The 19,249-nt window shown below is 48.3% G+C and overlaps 1 protein-coding gene across 5 annotated transcripts in view; it reads left to right on the top strand.

Moving 5' to 3' along the window:
• The window catches only part of JCAD (junctional cadherin 5 associated), an 82,638-nt gene that overhangs the window by 42,982 nt on the left and 20,407 nt on the right, over nucleotides 1-19,249 (top strand). For 3 of the 5 annotated variants that reach the window (XM_019465234.2, XM_053894605.1, XM_053894604.1), the window contains one exon: nucleotides 9,505-9,844. In XM_019465234.2, the coding sequence (XP_019320779.2) occupies nucleotides 9,564-9,844 (281 nt within the window). In that variant the 5' untranslated portion in view covers nucleotides 9,505-9,563. Of the gene's footprint in view, nucleotides 1-9,504; nucleotides 9,927-17,819; nucleotides 17,980-19,249 lie in introns of those variants that run through there. The other 2 variants (XM_019465235.2, XM_019465236.2) reach the window with 2 other exon arrangements.

The following is a 19,249-nucleotide window of genomic DNA, read 5'->3' as shown; positions in this document are numbered from 1 at the left end:
AAAACCTTGCTGCTATGTTTTGTTCCAAGAGCTTACCAACTTAAGGAGTGCTGAGGGACACTTGGTAAGGCCAGCAGCCCGGGGAGGGGGTTGGGGGGGGGGCAGATGGGTCTCCAATACTTTGATATATCCTTTAACCACTAACAGTCATGTAAAAAATACAGGAACTGCCCTGATACTGAAACGTCAGTTATCTTGATTTAAATTTGTGGTATCTTGTTTAGCATTTGGACTATTACCTTTACTTTCTTTAAATATATTCTCCAAAAACTTTCTGTAGATAATATAGTTGGTCACAGGCAGGCTAAACTAGTAAAGATTAATTATTAGACCGTGAAATATCCTTGTAAGTTGTTGCTTGTTGGTGATCTCTCTGTAGCTTACCTATAAGCTTGTTTCTTCTGTACGTAAATGAAAGAATGAAGAGATACCAAGATACATTTCGAAGAAGGGAAAAAAAAAAAAAAAGGAGAGTGAGAAAGCAACTGCATGTATACAAAGAATAGGAGAGATAGAAACCGAACTGTTGGTGGTTATCTCTTGGCACAGTGGGGTTACTGGGAACTCTTTTTTCTTCAACACTGAATTTTGCAGCGTTTACTTCTAGAATAACTTTACATGACTTTTGCAATTAGAAAATAATTTACAAGTTTTATGAAATGATTTGAACTTTAACATTATTATAAAACCTTGGCTCTTTTGTTCTCAAGATATTTTCAAAGAAAACTAGTGTGTTCTAAGTTTAATAGACTATTCCAGGAATCTTTACATGTGGAGTTTGACATGCATGTTGGTAGTGGGATTAAATTCTAGTCTATTGTAAGTTTTATGGTTATTTTCGCAAATAGCCAGAAATTCCAGAAGATTTAAAAAATCTTATCCAATTTTACTCCTCTTCTTAATGACTACTAATCTTTGAGAAATGTTAATGAGGTACTTAGGGTCTCATAAAAAGGGGGTGGGGTCACCAAAGCAATAATTGTGACAGAACGTAGAGGTGAAAGAGAAGACGGGAGTGTGTATGTGTGTGTGTGTGTTCACTCAGGTCTTGGGGGAAAAGACAAAAAAGAAGTTAGAAGAGATAATATTTATGAAAAAAATAAAGTGCATAACATTTGGTACTTTGTTTCCCTTGTCTCTCTCTGTTTTGGAATCAGTGCCTTAACACCGACCCAACCCAGCAAGATTAGCATTCCAGAAGTCCTTTTGATCTGAGACCCAAGTTTTCCACCTCCTTTTTTTTTTTTTTTTTTTTTTTGTCACCCTGAAGAAACTTAACTCAGGAATGGTTACCATACTGAAATTATTACTTCACAGATTAAATATGCTTTTTATGTGGAGAAGATTTTAACAACTTGAGTGCCCTGACAAGATCTGGTCGTCACAGTATTGTGGTATGGTAACAACAGCGTGTGAGCACTTCACCGCACCAGAGCTTACACTGAAACTGTTGAGTTCTTTCTTTCATTAATTAAGATGGAAAAGAGAAATGGCAATCCTATTGTTCATAATAAAGTACATAGAAAGCAGTAAATATCCATGTGTCAGTTAGCAACGTGCTTCATCCTGCCGTTAGGTCTTAGCTATTTACCTCTTGTTTAAAGAAAGTACTTTGTTATATATTAATCATAACATTAGACTGAAAAGTTGTCAGTGGAAGAAGTATTTACAGTGAACGGCCAACAACTTGAGGGACTAATTACATCTTAAATATGGAATGTCAGTGAACACAACTGAGAAGTTTTAGGTTTTCTAGAAGAGTAACAATGTCTAATCAAGACCTTTAGAATGCTGTTTTGTAATCTTGTATTAGATTTTTATCAGCAGAACATGTAACTTTAGGCTTCCTGGAAACAGGTTAAGAAACTCTGTAGCAGATAAGACCCATGTGCCGTATACTAGACCCTTAGAACCTTATGTAATTTATTGCTCATTTATTTTTTTCTTCAGTGTTTCTTTTCATTGAGACTGCCAAATACGTAATATATTTTCAAAGATACATTTTCCTAATCCTACCTAAGAAACTGTTCTTAATTGTTTTTCTTTCTATCTGTCCATCTATCCATCTATCTATCAATCAAGTAAACCCTACCCCTAACGTGGGGCCCGAACTCAACAAGCCCAGGATCAAGAGTCACATGCTCTACTGACTGAGCCAGCCAGGCACCCCTAAGTTTTTTTTTCTGATGGTGAGATCATATTAAGTTAAAGTACACGAAAGTGTCAGCATATGGCCCTTTTTTCCTTGAAAACGGCATTACTTCATATGGCTCTACCAAATGCATTTCGTGACAGGTCACTGTAAAATACAGTAAAATATAAATAAGAACATTAAAAAAGAAAAGCAAACCAGAATAAAACACCACTGTTGACATTTTGATATGTTTCCTTTTGGTGATTTTTCTCGCGTGTGTGTGTGTGTGTGTGTGTGTGTGTGTGTGTGTGTGTGTGTGTGTGAAATTGCTGTTGCACTGAATGTAGGGTTTGTATCCTGTTTTTCTGTTTAACGTGGTACCATGAGCATTTCCCTGTGCCATTGCATATCTGAAAACATAATTTTATACATGTGTGTACATATTCTAGTCTACTGTGTGGATGCATCAGGGTTTTGTTTTGTTTTTTTAACCATATCTCAAGTGGACATTTATTTGGTCTAATTTTTTTGTCATCATAATTGAAACTTGGGTAAGTCTCTTTATAGAAGACTTTGTGGGTATCTCTGATTATTTCATTAGGATGGATCCCAGGAAATGAGATTATTAGAGTTTCAGGTTTTTGAAGGTTTTATAACATATCACTTTTAAGAAAGGAAATACCCATTTACACACAGATACTTCCCCCCTCCCCATTCGTATGCCCCCACAAATAGGAGAACCCTTACAGCTTACCATGCCCTTACCAACAAATACTGCCTTCTGGAAACTTTGATAGTTTGACCAGTGAATAATGGCATTTGGGTTTACTTTACGTATCTTTGATTACTGGTGAGAGTGATCATTTGTTTTACATTAAAAAAAATTTTTTTTTACATTTATTTATTTTTGATAGAGACAGAGCACAAGTGGGGGAGGGGCAGAGAGAGAGAGAAGGAGACACAGAATCCAAAGCAGGCTCCAGGCTCCAGGCTCCAGGCTCCGAGCTGTCAGCACAGAGCCCGATGCAGGGCTCAAACTCACAAGCCGTGAGATCATGACCTGAGCCGAAGTCGGACACTTAACCGACTGAGCCACCCAGGTGTCCCAATTTGTTTTACATTTTTAATTGGGTATTTGTCTTTTTCCTTTATTTTCAGTTCATGTTCTAGGCAAATTTTAAAAGGAAGAAGAGTTTTGGTTGATCTGATGAGCTTATTAATAGTTTTATTTCATTGTCGTGGGGAGCCTTACAACTGTAAATACGAGAACAAAAACTATTTTTTATTTTTAAGGCTGTAGAGGGAGGAGGAATTGGTACCTGTTATGAAATAACATCCATTTGCCAACGTCTACCCTGGTGATGAGCCCCTAGTCGACATACTACAACCTAGACCATTGCATCTGCAAGGGAGGGTATTGGCTGGCCTTGTGTCTTTATGTTCTTTAGTACAGCCCAGTGCCTAGCACATTCAGTGTAAAACAAGTGTCCTGACCAACCTAAGTTGGAATAAGAGTGCAACACCTGCCCTCCGGGACCCCTGGGTGGAGAGTTGCTGGATGGTGTACTCCATGGCCTGAGCCCCCACCCTCTCCTCTTCCTCTTCTTCGTATGTGACCATTTTGCTCAGCTCTCTTGGTTGGCCTCTATGGGTGCTAATGGGGCCAAGGTCAGAGGTTCTGTCTTCGTATGACCTATTTAGCTTTGTTCCGTGTCATGGCCACAAGCTGTACCCTTTTTACTGTGGCCAGCTGACTTAGAAACACATGCTGTTCATCACAAGGGTGAATAGGCTAGAGAGACAGACAGATTTCTAGAACGAGAAGGACCCCGAAGAACCTTCAGAGAAGACTGAAGCCCAAAGATGTTCCCTTCTTTTGTGCAGTGTCTCAGGCTCAATTCAACACAACAGATACATATTGAACAACGTGGAGAAACAGAAATTCATCCCTACAATGAAGGGGTGGACAGCTCTCTGCTTAAATGCTAATGGCTAATATTGAATAGAACTTCGAAATCTACCACAAAATAAGATTACTTTAAGTGGTCTCGTTCCGGTTTTTTGGACAGGACAAATAATCTGATGAAAATCCACTCAAAAATGATTTGGAGAAAAAAATGTATGGGACTGGGTTGGTTAAATTACAATCAAATTACCTGTCATCTTCTCCAACCGACACTTATTTCTGATTTCTGCATTTCTCTTAAATGACCGTTATCTTAGTCGCCAAGTAAGACATTACACTTGTTTTCTTGAAAATGACTTGTATTATTCCTTTTCCCCCATCTCCTCTGCTACCAGCCTTGCACGTTACAAGAGAAGAGACATAACTGCTCGTCTGCACGTCTGTCTGTGCTCTAACCACTTTAGTTGTCCACTTTCCCACCATACTGATTGTCAGGCACACTTTCCCCTGCTCGCCCAGACGCTTTTGTGGTTTCCCCTTGCCCAGATGAAGCCCAGATTCTATCAGTGTTGTAGATAAGAGTGACTATTTCTAGATCGATAGTTTTTCTTTTAGAATGTAGGTGGCTTTTTTTTCTCGGAGGTCACTCACTCCTCTCCCATTTACCATAGCTGTAGTTTGTCTGCTTCTCCAGTTCACACAACAGGTTTCACGATAGCTCTGTAGGAGCCTGAATCCAAAAATGACCAAAGAGGGCCACTGAAGGTCACAGAGCAATGACGTGATCTATGTGTGAATGAGTCCTATTACTGGGCATTGAAAATTAATACAAACACTGCCATCAAAACCTTGCAGTCAAGTGAGGCATCAGGCCTTGCGGCTGTGTGTGCATATGTACATATGTGTGTGTGCCCTGGTGTGTATTGGGAAAGAATCCTGTAGAAGAGCCATCTTAACCCAAGAGAAGAAAGGAGATTTTTTTTTTCCTTTTAAGTATAGTTTTGCACTTAAAAACTTGTTTTTAATGTTTATTTATTTTTGACAGAGCGTGAGTGGGGGGAGGGGCAGACAGAGGGAGACAGAGAATCTGAAACAGGCTCCAGGCTCTGAGCCGTCAGCCCAGAGCCCAACGCGGGGCTCGAACTCACAGACCGTGAGGTCATGGCCTGAGCCGAAGTCGGCCGCCCAACCGACTGAGCCACCCAGGCGCCCCTAGTTTTGCACTTTAATGTCACCGTGCCTTTCATTTTTCCTTGTTTATATTTAGGCAGTATTTGGTAAATTAGGAAACTTCTATTGTCATCAAGGAAGGAAATTTAGATGGGTAAGCCTAAAATAGTAGTGAGGGCTTGGAAGCTAGACAGACCTGTGTTTGAACCTCCGATCTGCGCTTACAGGCTCAGGCCCTCAGCCTCAGTGTTCTTGTCTGCAAAATGGAGACATCCGTAGCTACCTTAGGAAGTTTGCTGGGAGCATAAAATGAAATAAAGTGTGCTTTCTCTCTGAACATGTTTATTCTTACGTTAAATGTTTCATCTGTGTGAATGGTATTTAGATATTCACAGAATGAAAAAAAATAAATATTTAGAGTGAGCTCATTTGTCTCTTGTGTCCTGGTCCAGCTCGTGCTAAAAGCCCCCTCCTTCCCTGAGATCCTATCCAGGCACCTTCACTGTCCTGATCCCTCTTCCTAGATGAACAAGGTAACGAACCAAAGTAGGGAAGGAAAACATTTCTTAAATGAACTGGCTGGACAATCATACTTACAGGGTGATCTTACAGTGCAGATCCACCTTGAGGTGGATTTCAGTCTTCCTTCCAGAAGCTTCCTTGACCCCTTGAGACTGGGTCAGGGTCCCTTCTGCCTATTTACCTGCTGTCTGTACAGCAGGATAGTAAGATTCTCAAGGGCAAAGTATGTGTCTTATTCATTATACTTTGAGTGTCTGGTGGTTTCTAAGCACTCAGGAATTGTGCTTCAATGTTTTGGGCTCTCCAAAGTACCACTTACTCTTCTAAGTGACTTGGATGGAGATCGAAATATCCATTCCCAAAAGATGAGATATGTGGGTGATATAAAGCAGGTTTGACCTTGGAAATCAAAAGTCAGATCCCAAGGGATACAAGAGGAAATGGTCTAAACTTCATGGCGAAAATTAATAACTAATATGAAGTCTTTCCATAAAGCAAGTACTAACCCTTCAGAGACAAACTAGAACCACGGTAGCATGATAAATCCACAATCTTGGATTTACGTGGTGACTTATACTTTTATATATCTTTATTTGGTCCTCAAACAGTCTAGTGGCACGGGCAGATGGGAGCATTGCCATTTCGCAGATCAGGAAACTGAGGTTTGGTATAGTTAGTGACTTATTCCAGGGGTCATAGCTGGGGCTGGGTGCCAGTGGCATTAGCACTAGGATTAAAAGGATCACCCCTGATACTTTGTTACTTGAGCCATACCCATACCTTTCAAAGTTGTTAAATCCAATGCTATAATAATTTACATTTATGGCAAATTTTGCTGTGTATTTGTAGTTACAGCCACCCTGTGAGTCGGTGGGTGGGTGATCAGTTAAATACTGTTGATTTAGAATGCTGGGATCTCAGGATCAGAAAGAGACTTTAAAAGGGACAGCTTTTTGTCCAGTTCATTGGATGCCTGTCTCCTCAGCAAGCCAGCTCCTCTAACGGTGGCCGCTGTGATTGACGTGTGATGGGGCGCTTGCTACCTCTTGAGGCAGCCCATTCCGTCTTAAGTAGATGAGGATGCTAAAGACAGTAAGCAGACGGTGAGAGGGATTGGAAAACCCATGTGACTGTTCCCAGATCTGTCTCAGGTGGTGTTTAGCATGGGTGGAAATGAGGTGGAGGCCCAGGGGAAGAGTTGGGATCAGAAGGCGAAGAGTGTCAGCCCAAGGAGAGAAGTCCTCGGGGATCGGGGTGGTGGCTGGGACGGCCCATTTGGGTTGTGGGGCTTGCGGGTATGCCCATTCCTCTTTGTTCTCCCGCACGGCTCTAGGCCCGGTTTCCTGAAGCTGGCGTGCTTTGTAATCCCGCTCCGCAGAGGCACCTGGCCTCCGTGAGGCAACACAAGTCCGGAGTTCCCAATAACCAGTATGCTTTTGACCTCACACCTGTAAGTTCGAGTTATGGCTCTTACCTTTTGGATCTTTTTTGAAAGAGGTTTATGGGTCGGCCTGGGTCGTCATGCCACTTGAGGGTTTGTTAAACACAATGTCCACGTGGACGTGGCCATACCAGACCAACCAGACCATCTCCTTGCCCAGTAAGAAGAGGGGCCGCGTGTGTGTTTGGTGAGGGCCCTCTCTCCTTGCGCACTGGCAGGGGGCTGTGCCGTGGGCGCTGCCTGCCCCCCTGTGTCCTGCATGGTACATGGCTTTTAAAGAGCCTGACACGGTAAGAGAAACTGAGTGTAATAAGACCTACATCCCAGGGCTTACTGTGGTGCCGACTGTATGAGCGACATGAAGCCAGTCAGTGGGGGGGGGGGGGGCCCGATCTATGGGGGCTCTCCCTGATCTAAATGCTACAATGAGATAATTGCACCCCAGATCTATTTTATATACCAATTCCCTCTCTCATACACACGCACATGCAGTTTATCTAGTGAACTCCTAATCATTCTTCGAAACCCAGCTCAAATGTCCCTTTCTCCTTTTGTGCGTTCCTTCCACAGTTATTTATTGAGAGCAGGCTATGTGCTAGATGCCGGGGGTATAGCACCGCACGGAACAGGGATTCGCCTTCGTGGCCTTGCCTCTGTGTTCCCGTAGCCCTCCCTGTGTTTGTAATGGGATCACTTTCCCCTGTGGACCGCAGTCCAGTGACTTGCAGTGGAATCCAAGAACACAGGCTCGCCTCTCTGGTCCTTCCATTCCTGTGAACGGCCCAAGTGGCACGACCCCTGCGAGCCGTGCAGCAGGAGCGTCAGGAATGGCTTCTGCTACAGTAACCGCCAGGGCCTGTCAGCCTTCCATAAGATGTGGGGGCCTCGTGGGAAGTGATCGACTTCCCGAGTTCGATGCTCTCTGCGCTGATGGCCGGGACTTTTCTGCCACCGTAACGGAGCATGTGGTGAAGAGCGAGGACGCGCCCGGTCAGCAGAATTGTGGGATGGGCCTCCGTAAGAATTCCCCCGACAGGAAGCACATGTGTCTCCCTTTCACCTGCACACAGGCCGGCAGGCATTTCCTGGCCATTGTTCGCGGGGGCTGCCACGGCGCCGTTTCCGTCCACCAGAGAAGTGGGGCCGGCTCTGGCCTAGCTCTTGCAGGCCTGGCCCGCGGCCCAACCTCCGGGGACGCAGGGCTGCTCCCCACTAGCCGGAAGCCACGGGAAAGAAGATTCCCCTGGGTAAAAATAAACACGGCCCCGCCTGTTTTACACCTGTGCTCACAGGTAGGTTCCTTCTGTTCCGTGGTCCTGCTGCCCTGGGCCGGTTGACTTGGGGAAGTTGCCCAAGTGGAATTCATCTACCACGGTGGGATTGGGCAGTGGCTCCAGAGGGAAGAGCTGCCCCAGGATTTGTTGGCGAGAAATCTGAGTCTTGAAAATTTCACGTCACAGGGGCGCCTGGGTGGCTCAGTCGGTGAAGTGCCCGACTTGGGCTCAGGTCGTGATCTCGCAGTCCGTGAGTTCGAGCCCCGCGTCGGGCTCAGAGCCTGGAGCCTGCTTCGGATTCGGTGTCTCCCTCTTTCTCTCTACCCCTTCCCCGCTCATGCTCTCTCTCTCTCTCTCTCTCTCAAAAATAAACAAACATAAAAAAAATTAAAAACAATTTCACGTTGGAAGGGAGAAGTTGGGGATTGTGGAGCGTGCTGGGTGTGCGTGCTTGGCCAGCCGGGCCCGTGGTCTCTCACAATGCGCCCAGAGACCTGGGCTCTGCTCGCAGCAGCCCGGTGTGGCCGCCCCCCCAGAGCCCCCAGAGCGCCAGGGTGGATCACAGCTCCGTGCTGATTAGAGATCCGGCTCTGCCCTTTGAGAGCAAAAGGTATGGCTGCAAGATGACAAGTATAATAAGGTAAAGCCGGACACTGGCAGTTTCTCATTTTAGAAACTCAACGAGGTAATTGCAGCTTCCGCATCTGTATTTATTTTGCCTTCACTGCTCGTGCCCATTGTTTTTGGATGCCCGGGGCAAGGGAATGGTGGACACTGTTAATCATTTCATTGCTTCAACGCTAGTCCAGACTCTTCTGCAAGAGGCAGCCGGCACAGGGTGGGGTCCCCCGGTTTCCCGCCTCATCCTGCAGAGCCCGTGCCACGTGCACCATCCCCAGTGAGTTAGACGGGGCAGAATTTTAGGGGGAGCGGTCCCCATTCCTTCACGTTCCCAGCCGGGGACGAGTTTGGTGGGAGCGAGGGGAGGAGGACGTGTCAGCCGCAGCTCCGGGGAGAGTCGGACACCCCTCACGAACCCTCTCTGTTGTCCCTTCAGGGTGGGTCCTGCCAACGCGACGGTCCCCGGCGGCCGAGCTCCCATGAAGCCAGCGCATTATGTACAGCGTAGAGGACCTCCTGATTTCTCATGGATACAAGCTGTCAAGAGGCATCCCGGCGCCACACGACGGTGACCGCGAGGGCCGCCGGCACGCCAGGACCCGCGCGCGAGCTGGCCAGGGCCTGCTGAATGGGTGTGAGGATGGCCCCGCGGGTCCCCCCCCCAGTAAGCCGTCCCCAGGGAAGGGCCACGTGAGCGCCTCGGAAGACAGCCACCACCTACGGAGAGCCCTCGGGGAGCCCCAGAGCGCTTCTGCTTCTAGAGCTCGTGAGGCGGGGTAAGCTCCCACAAGAGCCCGCCGTTTTCTTTTGTCTCGGGGACTTGGCGGCAGGTGTGCAAGACTGATCCTTCAGAGAGAGGTGGGGAAGGGTGAGAGACAGGGGCGCTTCGTTCCATGGGCCGGGGGGGGGGGGGGGGGCGGGTGCAGGGTTCGCCGCACTGAGCACAGGGCCTGGCCACGGGAGGCCTTCGATGAACAGTGGTCAGCAGGTGAATTCTGTCATGGGAAACCCATGGCATTTTAATACCCACCCTCTGTTTTCCCTTAGAATCTCCTCATATTGCCTTCGCTAGGAATCGTTTAAAAACCCTGGAGAAGCTAGTTTCTGTCAGGCACACATTCCTAGTGCATCAGGCTTCCTTAGTAATTAATATGTTTCAATATTGCGTACGTTACAGAGTTGGAAGAGGTGTATGTCCCCCTCCGTGTGTGAAGAAGAAAACCTTTCTTCTTGTACATTTGTGTAATTTCGTTGCCTTCCAACCCATCTTTCCCTTGCACACACTGGCCCTAATGTGGGTGTCCCATCTGAATACAGCTGCAATCTGTGGGTGTTTTCCTACAACAAAGAAGAGGGCGGGTTGGCTGGGGGGCCAGAGGCGGGGGTAAAAAAGAGGGAATTTGGGCGGCTTGCCACAGAGCCGCATGAGAGGGGAGCCCTGTGGCCCTCATGCACACGGTTTCCACCTAGAGGAGACCCTTGTCATCACTTCATAAAAGTGCGTTTGTCTCCAGGGCTGCGTTAGGACCAGGCTCAGACTGGAGGAGGAGGGTTCTGCCTCTGTAGAGCAGATTATGTAATTGTGCATAACCGGCAAGAAAGGGACCAAAGCAACCAGTGGAAGCAGAGGCCTATCTTCAAGGGAAACAAACACACAAAAAGCCAAGCAAACTTAAAAGGGGAGTGAGTTCAGTCTAGAGGGAAAGAAGCAGGCTTCCATGGTGAAAACTCACCTTTCCCAGAGAGGATTTTCCATGTTGGTTGACAGCTTTCAGGTGAGGAAGGGAGAGGGTTCATTCTTAAAATTTAGAGCATTCAGCCCCATCATCGAGTAAAAGCAAAGGTGATTGCCTTCCACGTGCGTGGTGCAGTGAAAGCAGACTTATGTTGCCACGTCAGAACCATTTCTCTGGCAAGGGTTAGTGGCCAGGTTCAGGACGACACCCACAATGGAAAGGGACGTAAAACTGCTTTTATTTAACCTTGCCCTTCAGACTCACACATGTGTCCACTACTGTCTTGGGCCTAAGTCTCTTTTTGGCCACGTTCCCTGAAAAACACGCCCGCCCTGGATTTTGGAAGAGGCTGCTTTCGGATGAGTTGGCTGAGAATTAGAGAATTAGTGTAATTACCACTACACAAACTTGTGCTGGACTTTGTCCTGCCCTCTGTTGCTTCTAGCTCTGTGCTGAGTATATCTGTACCTTCCACCTTGGATTTCGGGGCCCTGAGGCTGTACCTTGTCTCCCCTTCTTGTGTGTTTCCTACGGAGTTTGTTATGGTTGCTGGATACACAGTGTGTTTAATATGTGCTCGTGGATTCAGTTCTTTCTTCCACTGTTGAGGGGCAGAAGTCCTCAACTTGTAGTGAGGTAAAGACTGGGGCAGTGGAATCCCTACAGATGGCCCTTGGAGGCTGTGTGGGGGCTCCCTCAATCTCAGAGGGCTGGATCAGAGATCAGAGTTGGGTCCCACAGTGGGGGTTAGTGAAGTCCCCTCTAGAATGCTGTGTGGGCCATGTGGCCCCCACGCTCGTCTACAACTTGCTCAGGACTTTCTAGCCCCTTTGTGCTAACAGGTTTTTGGGGACCCCAGGCACTCACAGCCCAGCCCCTAGGTAGGTAGGCATAATCAGATCTGTAGGCAGTCTTTCTTTCTGTCATGAAAAGTGCTCAGCTCAGTGGCTTCGTGTGGCACTGGGATGTCTTCATACAGACGACCGTGTTCTCGGCAGATCTGGCCATGTCCCCCCCAGTTCTGAGGGGGGCTGATTACCTTCTGAGATGTATCTTAGCTGTCAGACTGAAGGTTGCCTTGTAGGGTAAAAACAGAAGATGCATACGTGTTCGCAGAAATCCATGCCAGTGCCCAAAGCCTCCGAGACCAGCTGCAAGCCTTCCTGGGTTGAAGTGAAAAGATGTTTTCTTTCTTTAGTAGCTTATAGAGACCTGAAAACAGGAGGCAAACAGAAAAGCAAACAGAAAGGTAGGCAGGAGAATGCGTTTTCAGGAGAAAAAAAAAAAGTGCCTTGAGAGGAAATAAAGAGGTGCTGATCGTTAAAGCCTGAAAACTGAAGAAAAAGCAAACCCAACAATACTTTGGCTTCTGTGAACTCTGAATCTGGATGAGCAAATGGTGCTTTGCCAAATGCTAGCCTCCAGGCTGCCGACCAGGGCAGCTGTGGTCCTGCTGCGTGCCCGTCCCACACGGCGACTCTTCTGGGCTGGGCTCCAGGTCTGGAGGGGCAGGGGGGCCCGGGAAGGGCAGGTGGGGCCCCAACTCCACGCCATCAGGGTGGCTGGGAAGCATCACGAGGGTACCCTCTTGCACTCTCTTAGGAGGGTTGAGGTTTGCCTTAGAGAGTATCCCCCCCACCCCAGGCCAGTCCTCGGGGCCCTCGTGGACTTCCCAGAGAAGGCGGTGGTCAAAGTGGTTTCCAAGGCCACGGGGGCCAAAAGAAGCCTGGTTTGTTTTATTCTATTAGGAGAGCACGTTAGCAGAGTCATATTTTATAGCCAAAGGACATGAAGCCCAGAGGCCCTCGGTGACTCTGTAAGGGCCACTCGGAAGGAAGCCTGGCTTGGGCCCCAGGCTCCAGGCTGCCAGGCAGGCCACTCCATAGCGGTGCTATGCTGCTCCATAGCGGTGTCGGGCCCGGATCAGCTCTCCCCGGGTGGGGCCTGTCCCTGCTTGAGAGGGGCCTGCATTTCTCCAAGCTCCTTTCACAGCTGCCTTGTGGCGGACTGTCCTCTCTCACTTCCTTGTCCTCCGCCCTCTCTACGGGCACGAGGGGATGTGCGGTGGCTCCCAGGGCACAGCTGTGTCCCTTTCCTGTCTGGGGAGCTGCCTAAGGAATGCATCCTGTCGTGTCGTATCTAATCTAATCTAATCTAATCTAATCTAATCTAATCTAATCTAATCACCTAGATCAGATACGTGTGCACAACGTGGCTTCTCTCTGTCATCTGGGGTGTGGCTTAAACATCAAGACTGCCTTGGGAGCATGATGGCGCTTCTTCCTTTCCCTCGCGAATTAACATCATCTTACAACAGAGTTTCTTATGTAAGGGCTGGTTATATCCAGTAAAATGAAGAAAAAAGAAAAAAAGAAAAACCACAAGTATGGAGCCTTGACTAGATTTCCAAACATGCAGGATGCATGTTTCCCAACCTGGCCGAAGAGGCTGTGCTTTGAGCTTGCACTGTTACCGTATCAAGTGACACGGAGATCCCGACACGGGCAGAGCATGACAGTTGTGTCATGTGGGGAGCTGAAGGAGCCGCTGGCTGGCTGAGAAGCTCTTGTACTCAGGTGGTGCACATGGGCCCAAGAGTCACTTCCTGCTGGTACACACGTATCTGAATTAGTGAGGAGAGAGCTCCCTTCCAAAGCTACGTGCAGGGTGTTGCACTGGGTCCTTGACCCCCTTCGCCTGCAGCGTCACCCCCCATCTCCGTATGGCCCTGCAGGCCTCCTTCTCCACGCCTGACCTGCCTGCCCTGCCTGCCCTATGCCTTTTCGTGCTTTCAGGGTGCCAAGCACGCAGGGCCACCGTGTGTTCCCCGGCACTAAGCCCTGCCTAGAAGCACCTGGGGCCCTCCTCCCACTCCCCTTGGAAGCCCCACCCATCAGTTTGGTGGCTTCTTCAGCTCTCCCAGTCGGAATGACTGGCTCCCTTGTGCCCCTCCAGGGTTGCCACCAGCTTCCTGAAAGCTGACCCCCATTTCTGATTCACCTCTGGTTTTGCTAAAGCCTATTAAGGAATTTTGCACTTATTAAAACACTCAGAAAAACTTCTTTTGATAAATTGGATGAAACCTAGTGCTTTTCATGCCAAGGCAGTTGTGGAAGTGCTGAGCATTTCGGAACATTGGGATAAAGCGGGGTGGGAAACGGAGGAGGTTTTTCCAGCGGGAGGACCTGTGTGAGGCTGGGGGTAGGGAGGAAGGTTCCACTGTGACAGGGAGGGGCGCTGGCTTTCCGCGCCGGGCAGCTGAGGTAGCAGTTTTGACGGCTTTGTCCACATGCCAACTCCTGGGGGATGAACAGGGAGGGAGGGAGAAGGAAATGCGAGTCACGGACTCGGCCAAACTCCCACTAGGCCGAACGGCCTCGGTGGTAAAATTCCCCTCCTTTGTAGATTCTGTGGGTGCAAGAATCTACAATCTAGCCCACTTGAGTGAGACGGGGCAAGTCTTCGTGAGGCCGTACTGGGGCAGCTCGGGGCCCACTGCAGGGAGGAAATGGAGCCTGGCTGGGCCTCGCCGAAGTGGGGAATGAGAAAACTAGGAGCCAAGGCTGGTAGTCAGGTGACTTCTCTCAGGGTTGTGAGTTGTTCCCCTGGGGGGCGCTTTCACGCTGGGTCCCACCTTGTCTCCTGTCTCTGCATCTCCCTGCGCTTCTGCTCCCTCCTTTGCAGACTGGCCTCTTCCCTTGGCTGACGGTCCCTGCTTTCCAGTAACTGGCTCACAGTGACTTTTGTTCCGCTCTTGCCTCTATGTGACGGTTTAGCTCCAGACGGCCCTGGTGACTGCCACCCATGCCTCTTACGTTTTTGAGACAAGGAATCATTAGTTGGGCTTTGGCCTTGGTTGGCACATCTCAGCCCTGTCCCATCAATGGGGACAGGGAGCAGGGGCTGATTAGGGGAAGGCAGGGTGGACGGGGAGGAGGGGATGACCAGATGTGGATGTCTGACCTTTACCTGCCCTCGATGAAGGGGCTACGGATGAGGGAGGTGAGTGCTGACCGTGTACCCCAAACCTGTTCTCTCTTCACAGGCCATTCATTTAGTAACTCTAGAGATTTGGCATTTCCCCCTTCAGTCGGGTACTCCAGAGACCTTCCCCTGATGCTAAACCACTCCTGAGTGGTCTCAGTTGGCAGATCGTGACGATGGAGATGCCGCAGGCTTTGCACAGACGTCACTCCCGTGGTGCAGGAAGAACCGCACAGGCAGCCTCAGGTGTCCCTGCAGGACTGATAGGTTCATAGCTGGAAAACCAGGAATGTCCTAAAACTGCACAGACAGCGTTCCACTTATCAAATGACTTGGTGCCAGATTTTTCTTGTATCCTAATTTTTGCCGTCTAACCAACGACAGATACTTCTCGAGCGCATCCTATATGGCATCTCTGTCCTCCCTCTGGCGATATAGAAAGGATGCTTCTGGAAGCTTACGTTTACATCCGTGTTCAGAGACCATAAAGAGAAGTATTCTCTAGTCCGTCAGTTTGCACGCACTTTAGCTATTTGTGCACCTACTGTGTTGTTCCAAGCCTCGCTTGCCAACACACACACACACACGTGTGTGCACACCCGGGCACAGACACGCGCACGCACGCCCGCACCTGCCAAGATTAAGGAGAGAATAGAGGAAGTGGGCACGGGAGAAAAGCTAGCCGTTATCTATACGTGGAGGAAACTGCGTGCTTAAAATGTAAGTAGCCATAATTGAATAATACTTAGCTACCTTTAAAATATATAAAAGACTGTTATCAGGCATTCACGGTTTCCTTACTGTGTTTCCTCTGAGAGACTATAATCAGAGGAAGCTGTAAAATAACTTAACGTAGCAGAAGTTTGGATCTGAAAGTCATACCATAATAGGTTCTTCTCTGCTCGGCCCCAGGAATTCTGATAAAGATGTTTGTCAGTTAACCCTGAGAATAACTTGTAATTCTCTCTTGTCATCAGCGGCAGTCATAACCGTGTAGAGACATAGCAATCTAGAAGAGCCTCTGATGGGGCGGTCGGGGGCCTCATCTCGGGAGGTTTATATTTGATTAGCAAACGTCCGTTCTAGATGGTGCTCCTGGGTATGGCAAACAGTCACTTTTCAGAGGCTTTCTAAGCTGCTGTCCAATCATATCCTGCTTATAATGGTTTCCCAAGAAGGAATGCTTCAAGTTTAACGTCTGTTTCTATATCTCTCTTTGTCTTTATGAAATTACATTTCCAGGGGCGCCTGGGTGGCGCAGTCGGTTAAGCGTCCGACTTCAGCCAGGTCACGATCTCGCGGTCTGTGAGTTCGAGCCCCGCGTCAGGCTCTGGGCTGATGGCTTGGAGCCTGGAGCCTGTTTCCGATTCTGTGTCTCCCTCTCTCTCTGACCCTCCCCCGTTCATGCTCTGTCTCTCTCTGTCCCAAAAATAAATAAAAAACGTTGAAAAAAAAAATTAAAAAAAAAAAAAAAGAAATTACATTTCCACAAACGTTATTTGTCTTTTAGCTGCTTGCTTCGCATTCTAATTATTAGGTGTTGTTGTTTTGACCTCTTCACAGAGAAAAGTGCCAGCTGTTTGAGTTGGTGAGCTCATGAACACACGTGAAGAGGCAGACCCCTGGTTTTTCCCATGGTCTTTTCAAGAACAAACCCTTCTTCTGGGGTGCTTTGTTCTTGTCGTTAGGCAGTGCAACCTTTCGGAAGTGCCTGGAGCCGGCCCCCTCTCCTGCACACACTCTCAGGGTGCTTTCCCATCCGCAGTTCTTCCCAATAAAAAGCAGGAGAGGAGACCTGTGGAAGAACAGAGACGAGGATGAGGAGGTGCCTCTAGAAGAAATGGGAAGGCTCCAGAAGCACAGTCTAGAACTTCATTTGTCTTCGTAGCTGGGCCTCCATCGAGAGAATTGTGAGTTGCATTTCTTCGTCAGGTAGAGAACTGGGTTCGTAAGGAAGCCAGGACGTTTCCAAGTGAGAGGCACTGGATGGGAAGGATGTGAAACCTGGGTCCAAGGAAGCACTGCAGTTGGGTCTTCGGTTCTGGTTCACTTTGTTTCAGAGATGATGATGCCTCTGAGTTCTTGACGAAGAACAAAGAGCCTTAGACCAGAGTCTAGCTGAGGTACTGACAGGTATTTGATGTACATGACTGTGGGATCAGTGTCCTTATCTGTCTACACAGAGAGCCGACTGCTTCCTCCTAGCTCCTTCTGGCTCTGGTTTGCCTTCCTTGGTGGCTGCCTCCCTCACTCTTCACTGTCGTCAGCTTCGCTTCTGAGGCACAGAGTGCTCCATAGACCCCCACGTGAGCGTGGGGGTGCCGACAGACTCGTGAAAGGGAAGTGAGGAACTCGAAGTGGTTTGTTTCGTTTCATTGTCGATGGCGGCAGTGTGTGGATTGCGCTAGTGAAGACATTTTACCTTGGTGAAAGAGTATCCCTGTTAAAGAGAAAATAGGAAAATACTGAGACAGTCTGCTTCACCTATTGGAGTTATGTGCAGAAAAAGGGATCAGAGCTTGCTCTTCCTGCTTTGTTGTAATAAACTAAATATTGGTTTTGTTCGACATCATCATTGTGGAAACGGGTGTAGCTTCTTCCTTAGAGACCAGCCATCACCGGAGGGGCAGAGTCTTGTTATGACAGTCAGCTATATCATTATTTCCTGTTATTGTGAAGGCCCATTGATTACAACTTCAAAAAAGACAATACGGGCCGAAAATAATCATCACATAAGACAAACACTCAGTTCTTTCTCTCTTTCCTTTGTGCCCCTTACCTCCTTCCTTGATGTGAGGAAAAGAATTTCAAAATTATCTACTCTGCTGAGAATTTATTTTAATTGGGTTAATAATAGTAGTGATTGTTTACAAAAAAAAAACCAAGGGCTTATTGTGTGTCAGGCACTCTGCTAAACAGTTTAAATGCATTATCTCATTAAGCCCTCCCAACAAACCCAAAAAGGAAGGAACTACTCCCGTCCCTTGAGTATAAATGAAGAATGAGAGGCAAAAGCCAAGCGAAATATCTTGCCGAAGGCTCTGATTGGAAAGCCCGCGCCCGGGCCGGGGGCTCACGCTCCCTGGCGGCTTGCCTCACTCTCCCCATTGGCGTACTGAGAAGTCCAAAGCCACCGACGCTCCCGTCAGCCCTGTCGACTCCGAGTAGCCCTCCCTGGGGGGCAGGCACAGGTACACTGGGCTCCCTCTGGCCTGACTGCAGGCCCCATCTCTTTCCCCTCTGCTCCGCCTAAGCCCTGTCTTCCGGAAGCTCAGACATTCATCAGAAGGTGACTAGGAACCAGCAGTAAATGCAGCCTACGATTCTTGTTGAGATTGAATTTTTGCTAAATAGTGATATGCATCCATAGTGTTTTCAGAACAGCCTCGTCTTTCCTGACTGATCTTTACGGTAACCTTCGTAGGTTAGGCTTAATCTTCTCCTGACTCCTATTTCCCCTTTCCAAAATTACCTTTTTATTACCCTGTGTCAGAGGGTTACTTACCCAGTATAGTGTATCGAATATACCAAGGCACACTGAAAAATAAAATTGCAGGCTTCCGGGCCCAGAGAGCATTAAGAGCAAATTCTGTAGCAGCAGATGGCTGACCCGCTCACGGAAACATGGCAAACATCTCACACGGGGCTGGTGAATATGAGTCACTCTGAAGAGATGCCCCAACGCCTCTGCCAATCTCCAAAGAGAAGAGCTTCTCCCTTGAGGAGTATGAGGCTCCTTAAATGACCCGTTCCACCTTTATGCTCAGACTGTGCATCTGGACTAGGGCATGGCTTTTGAAGGAACAGAATTGGCACAGCTGCCCCCTGGTCCAGGACATGCCCACTGGTGTGGGAAGGCGGTCGGCCATACTGGCATCTGCTAGGCCGGCAGGCGGGCTTGCTAACTGGAAGAAATCACTGGACCAGGAGACCACTTGGGTGGAACCTCCCACCCTCCATGCAAGCCTCCGAGGGAAGCCCAGTTGGCTGGACTTTGGGGACTGCTCACGGGGAACCAGGTTCGGGATTTTGTTCATGGAGGAGGGAGGGCATCTCTCCCCCGCCCTCTGGTATCGACACAGAGCTAGGCTGTAGTGTGCCTGGATGGTAACAAGTTGGTACAGCTGAGGACCGTGGAGTCAGAAGATTATCCTGGAACGTGTGAAACCATGGTTGAAAGTCATGTCAGAGGGGCGACCTGGTGGTTCGGTTGCTTAAGCGTCCAACTCTTGATTTTGGCTCAGGTCATGATCTCACGGTCTGTGAGTTCGAGCTCCGCATCGGGCACTGTGCTGGCAGCCTGGAGCCTGCTTGGGATTCTCTTTCTTGCTCTCTCTCTGCCCCTCCCCAACTTGTGTGCATGCTCCCTCTCTCTCTCTCTCTCTCTCAAAATGAATAAATAAACTTACAAAAAGTCATGTCAAATATTGCCATTCTACGTAGGCTTTTACTTTTTTTAAA

The sequence above is a fragment of the Panthera pardus genome, unplaced genomic scaffold, assembly GCF_024362965.1.
Source record: "Panthera pardus isolate Hobbes unplaced genomic scaffold, ASM2436296v1 HiC_scaffold_6, whole genome shotgun sequence".
Lineage (NCBI taxonomy): Eukaryota > Metazoa > Chordata > Mammalia > Carnivora > Felidae > Panthera > Panthera pardus.
This window is presented reverse-complemented; position numbering and strand designations above follow the sequence as displayed.